The following is a 17110-nucleotide window of genomic DNA, read 5'->3' as shown; positions in this document are numbered from 1 at the left end:
ACTGTCCTCTGCTCTACCCACTCCACCAAAAGCCATGTAAGGTGTCCCTACCTGGGACACCCACGATACCCTGCACCTAGCAAATTTTGCATTACTTTGTTTTTACATATTCATCTGCCCAACCAGACAGACCCTTAAGACAAGGTCTCTGTTTTTGTTCTTTAAATGCTTAGCATATACTAAGTGCTCAAAATGTGTTGAAAGAAGACTCAATTCCCAAGTGCTTAAATTATAATCAACGTAGCTGACTCACGGGACACGTTGCAATGTGCCAGAAGCTGCAAAGCAATTCATATACATTCGTTCCTTGGTTCCTTACAGCTTCCCTGAGATTACTGTCATCCCCATTTGTTCCAGGAGATTTAGAGAGAGGTGAAGGGTCTTGTCCCAGGCCAGAGGCAGCAACGGGTGGAGCCTCGTTTGCTCTAGTCAAAGTCAAGCCTGTGCAATCAGGAGTATGCAGAGACTGCTAGCTGCCCGCTCCACCTGTTCTCTGCTTTCTCCAGTTTTATTTGGGGTGGCAGTGTGCTCAGTTAACAGATCACAGTTCAGCTAGGTGTGCTATTTGACTCAGTCTTATGGGATTTCCAGAAGTCTCCTTCAAATAAAATGTGGACCATGTGACTAGAGCCCCAGCAGCCATCTTGAGCCATGAGATGTCCTTGAAGATGGAAACCAGGATTGAAAGTGGCACTGCAGAAAGAAGAGAGGCTGGGTTCCTGAAAACACTGGGCCGTATGGGTCATGGTCTGTGATGGGAAAATAAACTATCTCGTTAAACCACAGTAGTAGAGCTCTGTTTATGCAGCCAAAACTGGTACAAAGGGTCAGGTTGAATCTCACCCCTCTGGATCCCCTGGGGGCCAACTCAGAGAAGAAGCCAGCATGGGTGATATAAAGTGTTTCTTTATTTGAACGTCATTCCACCTGCACTGAAGCTCAAATCCAGCAGCAGCAGAAGGGGTCAGGACCAAAATAAATGTTACCAAATTGGACAATGAGCAGCAAGGACACATTCAGACAGAACTTACTGATGGGGTGTAGACACCACCAAGCTATCCTAATGACACACAGCACAGGTGCTCTGAGGTCTGCTGGCCAGAGCTCTGGGAAGGACTGTGGCTCCCTTGTTCCCTTCTCAGGAAACTCCAGTCCCACCCAAAGGCTAGCCCTGAGCCAGGCAGGGGCCTACAGAAGTTTCTTGTGCTGGGAAGATCCCAGCTTTTCCAAAGAGAGGGTTTCCCTTTCTCAGTTCACGCTGGAAGCTGGAGAAGGGTGATCCCCTGTGCCCTCAAAAGAAGGCCAAGTAGGTTTCCTCCACAGCCTGGTCTGAAAGCTCTCAACATCTTGGCTAGTCCAGGCCTGGAAAGGATCTTGATCCTATCCATAGTCGTCACCCCTCAGGAAAACAATGTCTTCCTCCCTGGCCACCCGTCCCCAAAGAGGAAAGTTCTCACATCCCGGAGACCGGGAAAGACTTGACCACCCGGTGCTCCAAACCACCTCTAGGTTGTGGCTGCTTTGGCTTGTCATGAAAGAGTCCCCAGACCAAGGCAGAGAAAACCAGATAGTGCCAGAGCCCTCTGATCCAGTCAACCTGGGGGAGGAGTGCCTCGGTGGGCCACTCAAGGCTCAGCTTCTTTCAAGGACCAAGGAACAGACCATCTGTCTTCAGTCTCTAGTCCCGAAGGCTAGAGCCAAATCACCTGCCTACAAACCGTCCCTTGCCATGATGGCTGCCATCTGGGCCTCAGGCTTGGTGATGCTTCGGCCTCAGCCGGGGCCCCTGGCTGCAGTATGTTATGCGCTCTGCTCCTGCCTCTGCTGAAGCCTCAGGGACAGGGCTGCGGTTTGGCCTGCACTCCAATCTCTTTCCCATCCCTCTGTTACCCTAGCGTCCTTTCAGCTCATCCAACCCTGCTTACTGGACCCCAAACTCCTGGCATCGCCAGGCTGCCCCTTCTTCAGCCAGGGCAGCAGCTGGCTGGGTGAGTGGTGACATGGAAACACTGTCAGTCTGCCCCAAAGGGAATTAACCTCCCTCTTCTCGACCACTAATCCACTCCAGTTGTGCTGACCCTCTCAGCAATCACTTGGGCTCAGTTCCCCTGATGTGGCGCCCCCTCCACAAGGGGTTGGGGGTTGGCTGCCTGGGCCCCGCACGTGGGCCTCGGCCTCTGAGGGGGTTAGGGTCTAACCTCTCCACCAGGGCACAGGGATCTGGCGGCTCCCTTGGGTGGTAGGCATCCTTGGGTGACAAGCTCTCCCCTTGCACATTGCACACACAGCAGCTGCCCCCCCGATGCCTCGGGTCCCGTCTCCTCTATCCTCTCCTTCCCCTTTCTTTTGACCCCTGCATCCCAGTTTGGCCTCCCACAGCCCGTCTCTCTCCATTTGCCTCCTTCCTTGTCCTATTCCTTCTTCCATCTTGCCAGCCACCTCCCCTCCCCCATCCCAAGTTCTCTGTCCGTCTCAGTCCCCTCTGTTCACTCTTCATCTCTCTCCATTTCTGTGTCTCTCTCGGTGCCCCTCCTCCTCCTCCGTGCTGTCTCGGCCCTCTCCTCTCCGTCTCTTACTCTCCCTGTCTCTGCACCTCCCTCTTCACCCTCTTTCTCCTACCTCTGCCTTCTCCCCATTCCTGATCACTTGCTCCCAGCCCCTCCCCCTGCAGCCTTCCAACATTGGGCTTTGGTTTGGATCTTTGAGGAAATCACTTGTGCCCCCCACTCCCTCCCACAAGGCTGCCCTCACCCTCCCATTCGGCCTGGGACCCTGGTGTGCAGCCCACCCCCCGGGCAGCTGCTGGGGAAGGCGCCAGTCATGGGGCTGCAGTGTGGGGCTTGGGAGCAGGAGAGAGGGCAGCACAGTGCCGGGCCAGAGCACTGCTGGGAAGGTGTTTGCCCAAGAGGAGAGAGTCAAGGGTGGGGTCAGGACTTGGTAATTTCCAGGTTTCAGGATCCTACCAAGACCCAGCTTCTGATTCCAGTTAGGGTCCAGATGGGGGATTCAGGCAGAGGATTTCTAGGATCTGTCTTGGGAACCGTAAGTCTCAGGTCCAAGGCCTATAGAAATGAACACAGGGTTGGCAAATACATGGCACTCTCTGCTTTTCTCCCTTCCTTTGACTGAGGCCGACATAAGGAAGTGGTGACAACACGCTTCCCCATTGATCCTGCAGGAGCCTCACACCCCTCCAAGGGACCAGGCAGCAGGTACCAAAGACAGAAGTAGGCACACGAGATGAAGCCAACCTGCTGCCCAAACGGGCCAAAAGGGGTTGTCCACACCCCAGGCCAGATGGCTGTACCGCCAGGTCCACGAGGCAGTGCGAGGGTTCAGAAACACTTGGAGTTTCCCTCACTTGCTCCCTGCCGAGGGGGAAGGAGATGCCCCCCAGTGGGAGGAGGGGGGAGAGAAGACTCCTCATCTGCCCCCATACACACACACGCGCACACACACCCGCTCACACACGCACGCACACACTCATGCCTCGGCTCCAAGCACTGCCCGTTGGGCTGCAGACCCTGGGCATATCGCAAGGCGAGAGGTGGGCAAGGAGGAGGAGGAGGTGGGGACAGGGTTACAAGGCCCAGGGATGGGGACAGGGGTACCCTGTTCAGAGGTGACCTGCAAGTTCAAGTTATGCAGAAAAGTATCAAAGAGGCAAGACAGTCTCTGCCCTTGTTAGATGCCCGGGGTAGGGGGGCATGAGAAGGGGCAGAGGGGGGATGCGTCCCCTAATTGCCCACTCTCGGGCTCCCCTCCCCAACCCCCAACCCTGACAACAGGGCCAAGAAGTCTGTGCTGTACAAAACAGGCCGGGGTCAAGGGTCCAGTCACTGGTGAGACATCCCAGCAGGGAGGAGACCAGGCCAGCCCCCCAGCCTCTTCCAGCCCCCGCTGCCATGGTCAGGTGCCACCAACACAGGAGCCAGAGTGCTTCCTCCTGCTGCCTCCAGAGTCTGTCTGTCCTTTCCAGACTCTGGGCTGAACAGGGCCCCCTCCAGCAGTTGACAGAGAGGCCCTGTGTTTTCTCCCTCGGTGCAGTTCAGACTCCTTTGGGAGAGCTGGGAGCAAGCTGGAGTGGGGACAGAGAGGCCCCAGGGAGGCTGGTGGCTCCTGGAGCTCTGTGACTATGTGATGGAACCATCGTTGGCAAAAAATAAATAAATAAAGTAGGAAAGAGTCTGATCTGCCCTGGGGCAGTGTCTTGAATAAGTTTCTGCAGGAGGCAGGGACCAGAGGTGAGGATGCAGCCAGGCAGCAGCCCTCCAGACTGAGGGAGCCTGAGAATGGGACCACAGTACCTGCTTCCCCTGGAGACTCTGCAGGGCCCCCAGGCCAGGCTAGAGAGGGAGGAGACGCCCAAGGGACGGGGGTCAGGCTCCCCTAGGTCAGTTGAGGGACCAGCAGAACCAGGCCCTCCCAGGGTCTGCAGGGCTCTCCCCTCCCCCAGGCTGCATCCCAGCCCCATCTCTTCAAAGCCTGGAGCTCACAGGCAGGTAGCAGGTGAGAAGTCATCCGAGATCAGGGTCTTCCCTCGGAGCTTGAATGGAGGGATGACGGGGCAGGCGGCAGGACAAGCTGAGGGCAGGTCAATTCCTGGGCTGTGATCCTGGCCTTCAGGGTCCCTGTGAGTGAGCGACGGGACAGGGGAGGACTCCCCATCCGGAGACATCACCCCCTGGCCGCAACACGGAGCTTACTGTGGAGCCCACAAAATCTAAGAGAGAGAGAGAATTGGAGAAAGTCAGAGGGCATTGGGGGTCCCTTCGGCCACTCTTCAGGGTAAATGTGGGCAGAGGGGCTGGCTGCACAGGCTCTGGAATCCCAAGCAGGCCTCTGACTAGCTGGACGCCTTGCGTGGGCCATCTGACCTCTCTGAGCCCCCATTTCCTCATATAAAATGGGCGTAATAGCCTACTTCACAGGGTGATTTGGAGGGGTCAAAAAGACACAAAGAACGCCAGCCAAGGACTCTGCACGGTGTTTGGCACAGAGTAAAATGCTGGAAATGACAGCAATTCAGTTTATCTTTTACTTTCGCTCCAGAGGTCTTTGGCTCAGAACTGAGCTCTGCGGCTCACTCATCTTGAGCTCCCAGTGAGGGATGGAGACCCCCAGACGCTGCAGGAAGGCAAACTGGGGCTCCCTCCTGTCACTTTTAACACTGAGCTGTTAGGCTGCTTTGGGGAGGGAGGAGAAGACAGTGAGGGGCCCATCTCACAGTCACATCTCCAAGCCCCTTCTTCAGAAAGGCCAGACGCCTCTAACTCTGGCACTTCTGGAAGCTGCCACCAGAGGGCAGGCCCTGACCTCACACCAAGACAACAGAAACCGCTGGGGTGTCAGGATCTCTAGGGGCAGGAGCTTCAGAGAGGGACAGGTTAGCAGCCTAGCAGCCCGGGAGGGCCCCGAAAAGGGGGCAGGAGTAAGGAAGAGCTTGGCCCCTAGACTTGGGCCTGGGTTCAAATCCTAGCTCCACCACTTAGGTGGCCTTGGGCACCTAAGTTACTGGACCTCTCCGGACCTTGGCTTTCTCACTTGTAAATTGGTGGCCATGATGCCTCCGTGGTGGGGAGTCAGGAGGAGTGAAGCTTTTACTGAGTATTCACCATGTGCCTCTTTACAGGCATAATCTTTCTTTCTTCCTCACAGCACAGCCCTGTAAGGTGGTACTATTCTCACCATCCTCATTTTATGAAGTGCAGGAAACTTAGGCTCAAGGAAGTGAAGGCATTTCTTAGCTCAGCCTGCTTCCCACATAGACGATCTGCCTTCACAGTCCAAGGGTTCCACCACAATACGGAACTACCTCCTGCCAAATGAGATAGTGACCCTCACCGCCATTATCCCCATTTTATAGATGAGGGCTCCAAGAGACAAATGGCAAGTGCTAAACAGAGACCCGGCACCTGCTAACAGTTCGAGGAAGGGTGTGACTACGGAAATGACTCCTATTTCTCACAGCAGAGAACACACCCCCAGACAGACGGGGTGTCTGTCCACCGAAGTGATGCAGTGTTTCCCCTCGCTCCAGGGGCAGAGTGGGGCCCTGGGTCAGAAGATGGACCCTCTTTTAGAGAGCAATCTGGCACTATCATTACAATTAAGTGTGCAATTCCGCTTCTGGAAGTACACCAAGAAAACACTTGCGTATAAGAAAGCACAGACAAAGATGTTGACTGCAGCGTTGTCAATAAGAGTAAAAACCTGGGGACCTCCCTAATAGCCCTGAACAGGAGAATGGTTAAGAAACTACGGTTCCTTCATCTTATGTAATGCTGAGCATTGGACAAAAAGGGCAAGATGGTTCTCCATAAAATGATAAAGAAAGAGCTTTAAGATACACTCTAGAGTCAAGCACAAAAAGCAATCTGAGGAGGGATTTGCTGAAGATGATGCATATCCCACATCACATTAGCACATAACACTATATTTTATAAAGGGTCATATAATGTGTGTAGATACCTACATAAGCATCTGATAGACCTGGTTACCCCTGAGTATCTGGCCTTATAGGTAAATTTTTTCTTTATTGTATTTTAATGTGACTTGATACATACTATTAAAAAGAAATGACAGGCCCAAAATGGAGTCCCTTGTGCTAAGCCCCACGTCAGCAAACCAAGACTTACTACCCAACCTAACGGCCGTTTCAGCCGCTCCCGGGAATGTAGTCTTGACCAGTAAGCCTGGAATTTTCTGGTCAGCACCAGTGAGGTAATGTGCCACACAGACCTTTTCCATCCCACAAAGGAAAATGAGGGGATCCCCTCTTTCCTTACCCCCTCCCCCTTCTGCATGTAAAAGCCTTCCCTTTTGTACAGCTCCTTGGAGCTCCCTTCTATTTCTAGATGGGATGCTGCCTGGTTCGTGAATCACTGAACAAAACCAATTAGATCTTCAAATTTACTCAGTCGAATTTTTGTTATTTAACACACTTGGTGGCAGCATTGGGACCTGAAGTGAACTCCTGATGGCATTTGGGGACAACGAGAAACACAGGAGTGGGACCCCACAAACCCTTTGTGTTCTCTGCGTTTCTCGCTGTTTCCAAGGGCCGTGGGTGAATTCCTCTCCATTTTGAGCTCCGTTTTCTTTGCATCCACCTCCTGATCTAATTGGCTTTCCAAGACAGGGCAGGTCAGCTTGAGCTGGCAGACAGTTCTGCCCAGAGCCCAGTGGAGCTGGTAGATGGTTCTGCCTGGAGCCAAGCCCCTAGCCTTTCAGACTGCAATTCTCAGATTTTTGAGTGGAAAGCCCCAGCCCTCAATTCTGTCCCCAGGTTCCACATTGAGGAATTGCTGATAGTTCAGTCTGCAGCTCTCCATTTGTGTGGAATCAGTCCACCATCCCCATTCTTTGGGATCTCCTCGTTCAGTCCTCTCCCTAGTCTGAGGTTCCATGGGAATTGGCGGTGGTGTGCACAAGGCCTTCTTCTCTTGGCCAGGACACAGTAACATCTCTTGGTTACCGCTAATATTTTAGGGTGCACATGTTTGTTTGTCTTGTTTTGCGTAGAAAAAGGCTAATTACTAATGGGGATCTCGGAAGTAAAAAAAAGCCACAAAAATTGGTGGGCCCAAGTTGAGCATTTAAGAGCTGTTAGAGTGCTAACCACCTGACCCAAAACTCCCCCATGTTAGGATAAGTTGGTCATGGAATGGGTCAGATTGACACCAGGCCACCCACCAACCCCAAGAAAATGTCCACGCAATGAAGTACTCTAAAACACCACACCATCTCCAGCCCAGCAGCTCATCCCTCTTAGGTATTAGTTTGGCTCTAAGAAACCTAAAGTCTTAGCTAAAAGTAAATAAATAAACAATAAAATAGGATCTTTAAATTCCAATGAGTTGAGCATGCCACCTTCTGGCACACCTGCTTATTTGATGCCTAAGAACTATAGTCCCGGTAGCTGTAAATAACTACAAAAATGGCAAAATCTTACTAAAAACAACCTAGAATTATAATGGCCATTAGAAGGAATGTTCCAATTAGATAAGATCATTTAAGAAGGGCACTTGAAAGAGATCTCAAGTTAAACGGAATAGGACACGTGTTTTAATTGGTATGCAGAAGTTTCCAAAAGGCTTCAAAATTCCAAGAATAGCTTCATTGAAAGTTTCATTGCAAAAAGCTAATGAAAAATTGAAAGACACAAATGGTACCTAAAACAGACACTCCAAGACTGTAGACAAAAGTCTGCCAACTTAACAGCCTTACAGACAGCCTCATATCTACCTTCTAAGGAGGGCCCCCATATGAGCCCCTCCCAGACTTGATGACACTCAGAGGGGTTTTCTGGTAATCTGCTACATTATTCCCCTAAACAGCCAAGGGGAAACTAAAATTAATGAAGAAACCCAGCCAAAGTTTAGTAAATATCAGAGCTATACCCTCTACTTTAAACCCCACTCAGGACCTGTAGACAGGATCTGGAAAAAACTGGCAGAAGTAGGCTAAGGTTGAGGATTCTGACCAGATTGCTTTCCCAGATCTCTGTCGGTAGTACCCGATAGAGAGAGGAAAATAAAATATTTTTTGCACCCTCTCTGGGGACACCTCTTAAGTCCAAGAGGTTGTTCAGTATTGCCAGAAATATTCACTGCTTGTTCCAGCTAAAACCTGACAAGATATTTGAAAGGATTTAATAACTCTATGATCAGAAATTTGGCCAAATTGGAAGCTGATATTCAGAGCTTGATAGGAATTCTTTTAGGCCTACCCGCCCCTAAGTTAAATGTACCCAGAATAAGAGAAAAACCTCCTAAAGCCCTTGTAAAAGGATTGCTGGGTGGATCAACCTATGATGTCATTTAAGTTGTAACCTAACTTCCTTGAGGAATTAAAATTGACTGTCCTTATCTTACAAATCTTTGCAAAACCAGAAATGCAGCTCTAGAGGCAGTTTAAATTCCATCTATCCTTTTTACCAATCCCAAAACCTCCCCTATTTATCTCAAAAGGCTTGTAGGTACTGTGAAAATTCTGGCCTTAAGAAACCAATGTCTTTCTTGGAAGAACTTGCATTCTTCCCCGTGCCCTTGAGATGTAGATGGTCTCCTTGACCCCTCCAGGAACGCTGATCTTGGCCATCTCTTTAAAGCACAAACTTCAGGGAGGTAATTCTTATCAGAAGGAGAACAAAAGGGAGAAAGGTCATTTGAAACTTAGGTGAATAAAAATCATGTGTCTCCTCCACAAATATTAGTAGAAAAAGCTTTAGCCATGTAAGCAGATACTTAACTTATTCCAACTGTTCTTTTATAACTAGTGAATTTTCCATTATCATACTTGTTTTGTGGCTAAAATTTTTAAAGGAACTTATAAGGTCTTTGTTTGTGTCTATCTGTACATTTATTTGTATCTATGTATGTATGTTGTAGATGTGTGGCATTTCCTACCTCCGGATGGTATTACTAAAACTAATTTGTAAAAGAGTCTATTTAGTTGGCTTAAACACACAAGCATTTATATAAACTTAGTATTCATAAAAATTCTCAAAAATATAATAGAAACTAACCAAATGCTTTTCAGTTTCACATGATCTGGGGAAATATTTGGTATCGAAGCTAGTTTAAGTTTGTTGCTTTAATTAAAATAGACATGTCTTTAGAGTTATCAGCATTAAATATGATAGTTTTATTCTACCTAGGCTGACTAAAGGTCGAATGAGTTCATGTTATCCCTTACAAAATTTGTCAGCAAGAAAAATAGCTTGAGATGACGGCTGACTTTGTGTAATATCTCATAAAATTTTTGTGGGTTTTCTACACATAGTTGTTAAGAATGACTAAATTAAATAGATGTCAGTAAGATAAAAAGGTTTTAGGTGAACTTTTAAAATAGTTTCCCCAAATCTGGTAACCTAAAACCTGAAAGTTTGGCTAAGTTAATGATGAGTTAAGTTAAATTCATTGACTATGCAGACCATTTCCAAATAAGATAAAATGCTGAAACATTAATTACTGAACATAGGTTTATCCATTTCTTGCTTCCTTTTACAGAGGAATTAAAGATATTTGAGTCTATTAGTAAACATGTTTTGTGCCATGCTGAGAAAGTTTCTATGAGAAAACACATTTCTAGAAATGATAAAAAGTATTTATAAATTTCCTAAGCCACAGAATGCTAATATAAAAGACAGTTCATAATTGTTTACTTCTTTATTTTCACTAAAAATTAAGGTTTTTAAGGGTTAAAAATTTTAATATATGTAATTAAAGTCACTAAGGTTTGTAGAAAAGGAATCTTTGGAAAGAAATTTTAATGTGTTGGCAAGCTGGCTAAAGGTAGAATGAATTTAATTAAGTTAAATGAGTTTTAATATGAAAAGTAAGCTGGTGCAAAATTAGAATTTGGTTTTCTCTTAAAAGGACAAAGTTTTCTTGGACTACTGGTCTCCTCTTGATAATAAGAGATTGTGAAAGGTTTTTCTTTACCAACTTCTAAGTAATCTGCCTAGAAAAAAACAAAGATCTTGTGTCTTATCAAAATAATCACGTATGTTCCATGTTGTCTATATCAAGTCTTTGATTACTTACGTAAACCTAGTCTTCTCCATATTAAAAGAACTAAGTTTTGCTCAGAACTATCTAACCTTCCCTATTTGCCTATGAAGTCCTTAATTGTCAGCATGGTTAAATGGATAACTTAGTATTGTTTCATAGTGAGCTATGATCCTATTTGACCAAATGTTTTAAAATCTTTCATATGTTTGACAGTTTCCAAAAATCAAATTCTAAATGAAGTCTTTTTGACTTTGAACTAACTTTGGGATTTCCCAGAGGGCCCCTGGATCATCTCAAAATATTTATCACTATAAAAAGGGAGTTGTTAAACTAATTAGGCTTATTTGATATGTTAAATTAGATGGGAAGCACTGTCAAATAAGAAGTAATACTAAGCCTTCTTTATGTTATGTCTGTATAGGTATATGTTCTAAGTGTTTCAGAAATTGTGTGAAATTCCTGGAAGTCTGCTATGTCCTGGTATAATGTTTTCAGTCATAGTTCCAGTTATTATCTTAAAATGTTGCATCTTACAGAAACAACCAAGTTTCCTTGTCAGTTCCATTATAATGAACCCTCATCAGATCTTTACCCATGGGCATTTTAAATCTGTGTTATTTATAGAGAGTTATTGTTTTATTCAGATGCTTTTGCAAAAGTGTTCCTGCAAAAGTGCATAATCTTCAAGAAAATTCATAGAAGGACTTTTGACAAGTACAGGTTTCTGATAACCTTAAGACATAAAACTGAACTTGGTGAGGATTTCCAGAACTGATGGAAAAACTAGGTTCAAGCAGAACAATACTAATTTTTTCTTTTCTTTCTTTCTTTCTTTTTTTTTTTTGCAAGGGAAGATTCACCCTAAGCTAACATCTGTCGCCAATCCTCCTCCTTTTTTCTTCCTTCCCTCAAAAGCCCCAGTACATACTTGTGTATAGTTGTAATTTCTTCTGGTTCTTTTATATGGGCCACACCACAGCATGGCTACTGACAGATGAGTGGTGCAGTTCTACACCTGGGAAGCGAACCCAGGCCACCAAAGTGGAGCATGTCGAACTTTAACCACTAGGCCATCAGGGCTGGCTCAGAAAAATACTAATTTTGTTGTTAGTGCTGTTGAGTTGATTCTGACTCCTAGTGACCCTGTATACGGCAAAGCGGAACCCTGCCCAGTCTTTTTGCACCATCCTCTCACCATCTGGTGCTATATCAGACAATGCTCCACTGATATTTATAGCACTTTCATGGCCAATTTTTCAAGAATTGGGTGGCTGGGTCCTTCTTCTTAGTCTGTCTTAGTCTGGAAGCTCTCCCGAAACCTGTCCACCATGGGTGACCCTGCTGGTATTTGAAATACCAGTGGCATAGCTTCCAGTGGCATAGCTTTCAGCATCACAGCAACATGCAGCCACCACAGTATGACAACCAACAGATGAGTGGTGTGGTTTCCTGACCAGGAAATGAACCCAGGCTACAGCAGTGAGAGTGCTAAATCTTAACCACTACACCACCAGGGCTGGCTACATATTAATTAAATGGGACTGAATGAATTGAGGAGGATGATTATAATTTTTTATGACCTCTTAGTTGAAACATTGCTGGTTCTTTAATGTTTTGATTTTCCAAATTTGACGAAACTTTTTTTCTCTTAAACTATCTATGACTTACAACAATTTGGTAAAGTATACCTTTGTAAAAAATAGGTGAAACATTTACTTTTTTCCCTCCACATGCTCCCTCCAGAATTCAGAAACTCTTAAGAATTCTTTTCATGTCAATATAGTTAGTTGCATAAGTTCAACAAGAATCTGTTCTCCTTGTAATGGGACACAATTGGAAATATTGTCTATATTACCAAGGCTTTGACTGGATTGTCATATTTGAGAGAGATGTGCATAGACTCAGATATGACCAGAGAGTGTTAAGGAACTAAGGTTGAATTTATGGAACCAATAAAGCCCTTGGGAAAATAAACCTGGTACCTTGCTTACAAGGTTCCAGCAAAGCAATCTTTAAAAGAACTTATATGGTCAATTTTCCTGCTATACTTATATAAATAATCAAGCCAAGTTTAATACAAACAAATTAGTTTTACTGTGATCATCTTTGGTAAGAAATGGGAGTACTTGGAGAGAGAAAAACTGTGTTTGCACCTTTGTAGATATTAGATTCTAGTTCTATTAATTATCTTTGAGGTTTTGTTATATACCTTTAAACTGGACTGGATCCTGAATTCTAGTTTCCTCAAATATCTGGCTATGACTCTCCAAACTGTTTCTAGTTTTTTTCCCCCATCCTTCTGATTTGGAATCAGTAAGAACAAATTCTGCCCCTGGATGTCCTTGGAAGGGACTACACCAAGTCCTCCTCACTGAAATTCAGGACTTGAGCCTTGAGTACACATCTCACAGCTGAGGAAGGCTCCACTTGACATCTGGTCCTGTACAAATGCTGGAGACCTTCAAATCACATGGACCTGGAAGAGAAGTAGCTGACATCAAGGCAGACTGCTTCTTCCCAAGTCTCCGGATCATGACTTCGCACTTTAACTAAACTTGAAACCCTGTCTTCTTCTCTTTCCTTCCTTTACACGGACATTAGCCTGGAAAGATAATGCCATCATCTGTATCTCCAAGTCCATTGCTAAGGGGGGTAAACTCTGGAATTTAGAACAACTTTTTATTTCAGGCCAGAAGAAAACCTAACCGGACCCCTAGCTTGAGCAAGCAAATGCAATGATCCTGTGAATGAACCCATGGACAGTGCCACCTTAGTGGAAGTGGTTTGTGCCCAACAAGATTAATTTTGTCTATGATAGTTACCACTTTCCTTGGGCCACTAAATGCCTAGATGGCTGGCGAAAAACCAGACAACGCCTCTTAGGTTAGCTAACTGTGCCCCAAACTGTTTACAAACCAACTGAGATGATTGGTTCTCACTGGTCAACTCCACTGAATCTACATCATCGAGTTAGAAAGGACCTACCAGGAGGCATTCATAATTTAGAACTTGCTTCCTTTGGCGGATTCCTGCTTCCCTGCTTAAGAGTAAATGTAAGTAAGGCTTTCTATAATCAGGAACCTCTCCTTACCTCTCGAAAGTATTGCAGAGTGCACTGCTAAAGCAATAGCCGCCCAAGAAAAATCCTTAGACTCCCTGGCCAAAGTTGTTCTTGATAACAGGACAGCCCTTGATTATCTTTTGGCTCAATAAGGAGGTGTCTTTGCTGTGGCCAATTCCACCTGCCGTACCTGGATCAACCCTTCTGAGGAAGCTGAAACTCAGTTACACAGGATCACTGAGCAAGCCGCTTGGCTTAAAAAGGCGACTCGACTCCTTCAACAGGGTCTCTCTTCAACTTACTTGATTTTAATTGGTTTGAGTCTTGAGGACCATGGCTCTGAAGTGCACTCCAAACATGGGAAATGAATCCTACTTATTATAATCACAATAATTTCCCTGGTACATTATATTCTCTCTAAAGCTTTAAATGTGTGTTTGCAGCTGCTAACTAACCACCAAGCAAATGATCTCCCTAAGACTGGAATGTCAGAAAAAGAACAAAGAGAATGACTAACTTAAAGATTGGTAACCTGAAGCAATAACCTGCGAAGATCACAAGCATTAAGCAAAAACATCATGACCTGTGAGCACTATGCAAAGGATCAAGAAAAGCTGCGAGAACCACAGAGTGGTAGCTGAGAGTGGCGCTAATGCCTTAATTTTTTATCACATCTCTCAGTTCGGATGAGAGTTTGATCAAAAGAGGAGAACTGTTAAAAAGAAACAACAGCCCAAAATGGAGTCCCTTGTGCTAAGCCCCACATCAGCAAACCAAGACTTACTACCCAACCTAACGGCCGTTTCAGCCGCTCCCGGGAATGTAGTCTTGACCAGTAAGCCTGGAATTTTCTGGTCAGCACCAGTGAGGTAATGTGCCACACAGACCCTTTCCATCCCACAAAGGAAAAATGAGGGGATCCCCTCTTTCCTTATCCCCTCCCCCTTCCGCCTGTAAAAGCCTTCCCTTTTGTACAGCTCCTTGGAGCTCCCTTCTATTTCTAGATGGGATGCTGCCTGGTTCGTGAATCACTGAACAAAACCAATTAGATCTTCAAACTTACTCAGTTGAATTTTTGTTATTTAACAATACAAAAGTTTATATGTAATATACTTGGTATAAAGCATACCGTAACAAACATCTGTGGGCTCACCATGCAAGAACTATAACTCTACCAATGATCTGTACGTACCTACGTGTCCCCCATCTCATGCTCCTGGCTTCGTCCTGCCACCGCAACCACAGATAACCACCATCGTACCTTTTCTAGTTCTCATTTCTTTGCTTTTTAAAAAAACATATTACCATAAATATGTGTGTGTTTAACTGTACATTGCTTAGTGTTGCTTGGTTTTTGAGCTCAATAAAAATATCGCTGTCATCTTCTGGAACTTGATTATTCCTCTCTCTCAATATTATGTTCCCAGGATACAGCTACTCTGTTACTTATAACTGAAGGTCATTCATTTTCACAGTTGCCAACTATTGCTGATGTCACCATATCTCCATTTACTTATCCATCCTCCTGTCAATGACCATTTAAGTGGGTTTTAGTTGTTTGCTATTTTGAAACTGCTGCCAAGAGCATTTTTGTACATTTCTTCTGGGTTTAACTCATAGGTGGGTTTGCTGGGTCATAGGCGTGCAAATGCTCAGATTTGAGGGATAACGTCAAATTGTTTTCAAGGTGGTCGTACGGTCTGTACCGTTTCCGATTCTGGCTTCGCTTTTATGACTTTGAATTCCCGCCCCCCCACGCCCCCGCTCCCGCCTCCACCGCAGCCGCCCACCCGGGAAAGCGGAAGTGGAAGCGCGCACTCGCCTTTGTTTTCCTGCTTGAGCTCCTCCTGCAGCAGGTCTGTTTGCCGGTTGCCCAGCACGAAGGCGAGGAAGGAGAGGATGAGGGCGTTGAGGATGCCGATGATGGCCAGGATGTACGCCCAGCGCACCGAACAGTCCCCCAGGGAGTACTTCCCGGTCTTGGCCCCGCACATGTCCCGGATCGTCTCGGCGTCCCAGCCATCGGGGAAGATCATGCAGCCCAGCACGAGGCACAGAGCTGAGGGGGCGCGAGGCCGGGCCCGCGCCACGAACAGGAAGGAAAAGAGAAGGGGATGGTTACTCCCCGGAGCCTGGGGACCACCAGAAGCCCTCCTCAGGCCGGGCGCCGCACTCCCACTCCGCCCATGAACCCAAGAGCCCGTTAACCACTTCCTGTGGGCTCCAGAAACTCTAGGATTGGGGATGGCCTCCGGCCTCGGGGACCAGAAACTATTCCGAACCCACAACGCCCTCTCTTGCCCCATCAAGTCAACTCCTTCTCCAGGAAGCCTTCCTGGAAATACGAGGAAATTACAAACCACAGTCACCTCCTTCAGCATCTTGGCCCTGCTTACTCTCTCCCATCCTCGTCCTTCTTTTTTATTTTTGTAATTCATTCAACAAATACTTATTGGGCGCCATTGTCCTTTCATTTCAAGATGCTGGGGATACGTTCTCATTCAAACGGGTGAGCCCTGCGCTCAGAGAACAGACTGATGGGTTTGAGGCTCGTTCTTCCACTTCCGCAGTGTATGACTTTGGGGACGCCGCCTGTTTGTGTCTGTGTGGAATCCTAGTACTTACCTCACAGGGGGTTTGTGACGGTTAAATGAAGTACTGCTTGTAAGACACTTAGCACAGTGCCAGGCATTCTCTCACCCAAGCAGTGTCTATTGAGGGCCTACTGTGTGCTGGGCACTAGACTAGGCTGGGGGCCGGGGTACCTGCACTCGAGCCTCTTGGAGCTTGCAGTGCAGTGGGGAGCGTTCCATTAGAGCGCAGTTGCTCAGAGGGCTGGGGCTCCAACCCTGGCTCAGCTATTTTCTAGATGTGTGACCTAGAGCCAGTTCCTTCACCTTTGAGCCTCAGTTTCCTCATCTGTGAAATGGGGATGATGATGGTATTCAAGTGATCGTGAAGATTACAGGAGGCAGCAAATGTAAAGTGCTTGGCTCAGTAAGTCCCAGATAAATGTTAGCTGTTATTATCAAAACTAGTCATAATGATAAAAATAATTACACAAATAAGGAAATAGTTGGCGGAGAGGCTTGGTTTCAGATGGGAGAAGGGATGATGCCAAGAAGAGCCTTCCAATGGAAATGGGCCCCCGCTGGTTCCCTCCTTTGCACCCACTCCCTCTGGGTTTAGTGACCTGCCTCTGCCAATCCCAGCCCAGCGGTCTGGCTGGGTCTGGCTGGGCTCTTCCCGGAGCTTAGTCTAGTAGGTGGGACCCAAGTCTAAGCCAATCAGCATATTCTCATTCCTCTGGTGACTGATTGGCTCAGGGAGAGGCACATGCCCCATGCAGCCAATCAGAGCCAACAGGGCTCCGTAGGTGACTGGGGCTGTGACCTTCCCCTTGCCTGCAGTGGGGCAGCTGCGTGACTTGTGAGTGCGTCTGCGGCTTGACGTTGCCCTCTTAGTGTCTGACGGTCCCGCCAGCGACTGGGCTACTGTGTCTGAGACCCGAAGGTTCCTCACCAGGCCCATG

General features: G+C 46.8%; 1 protein-coding gene across 1 annotated transcript in view; it reads right to left on the bottom strand.

Annotated features, from left to right (window-relative positions):
• Nucleotides 1–888: 888 nt before the first annotated feature.
• LHFPL4 (LHFPL tetraspan subfamily member 4) overlaps nucleotides 889–17110 on the bottom strand; it is a 37763-nt gene continuing 21541 nt past the window's right edge. Inside the window, exons 3-4 of the mRNA XM_023620025.2 lie at nucleotides 15401–15637; nucleotides 889–4723 (exon numbers count right to left, since the gene is read on the bottom strand). Coding sequence (XP_023475793.1) covers nucleotides 4623–4723; nucleotides 15401–15637 — 338 coding nt within the window. The 3' untranslated portion in view covers nucleotides 889–4622. The remainder of the gene's footprint in view (nucleotides 4724–15400; nucleotides 15638–17110) is intronic.

Source organism: Equus caballus, chromosome 16 (genome assembly GCF_041296265.1).
Source record: "Equus caballus isolate H_3958 breed thoroughbred chromosome 16, TB-T2T, whole genome shotgun sequence".
NCBI lineage: Eukaryota > Metazoa > Chordata > Mammalia > Perissodactyla > Equidae > Equus > Equus caballus.
This window is presented reverse-complemented; position numbering and strand designations above follow the sequence as displayed.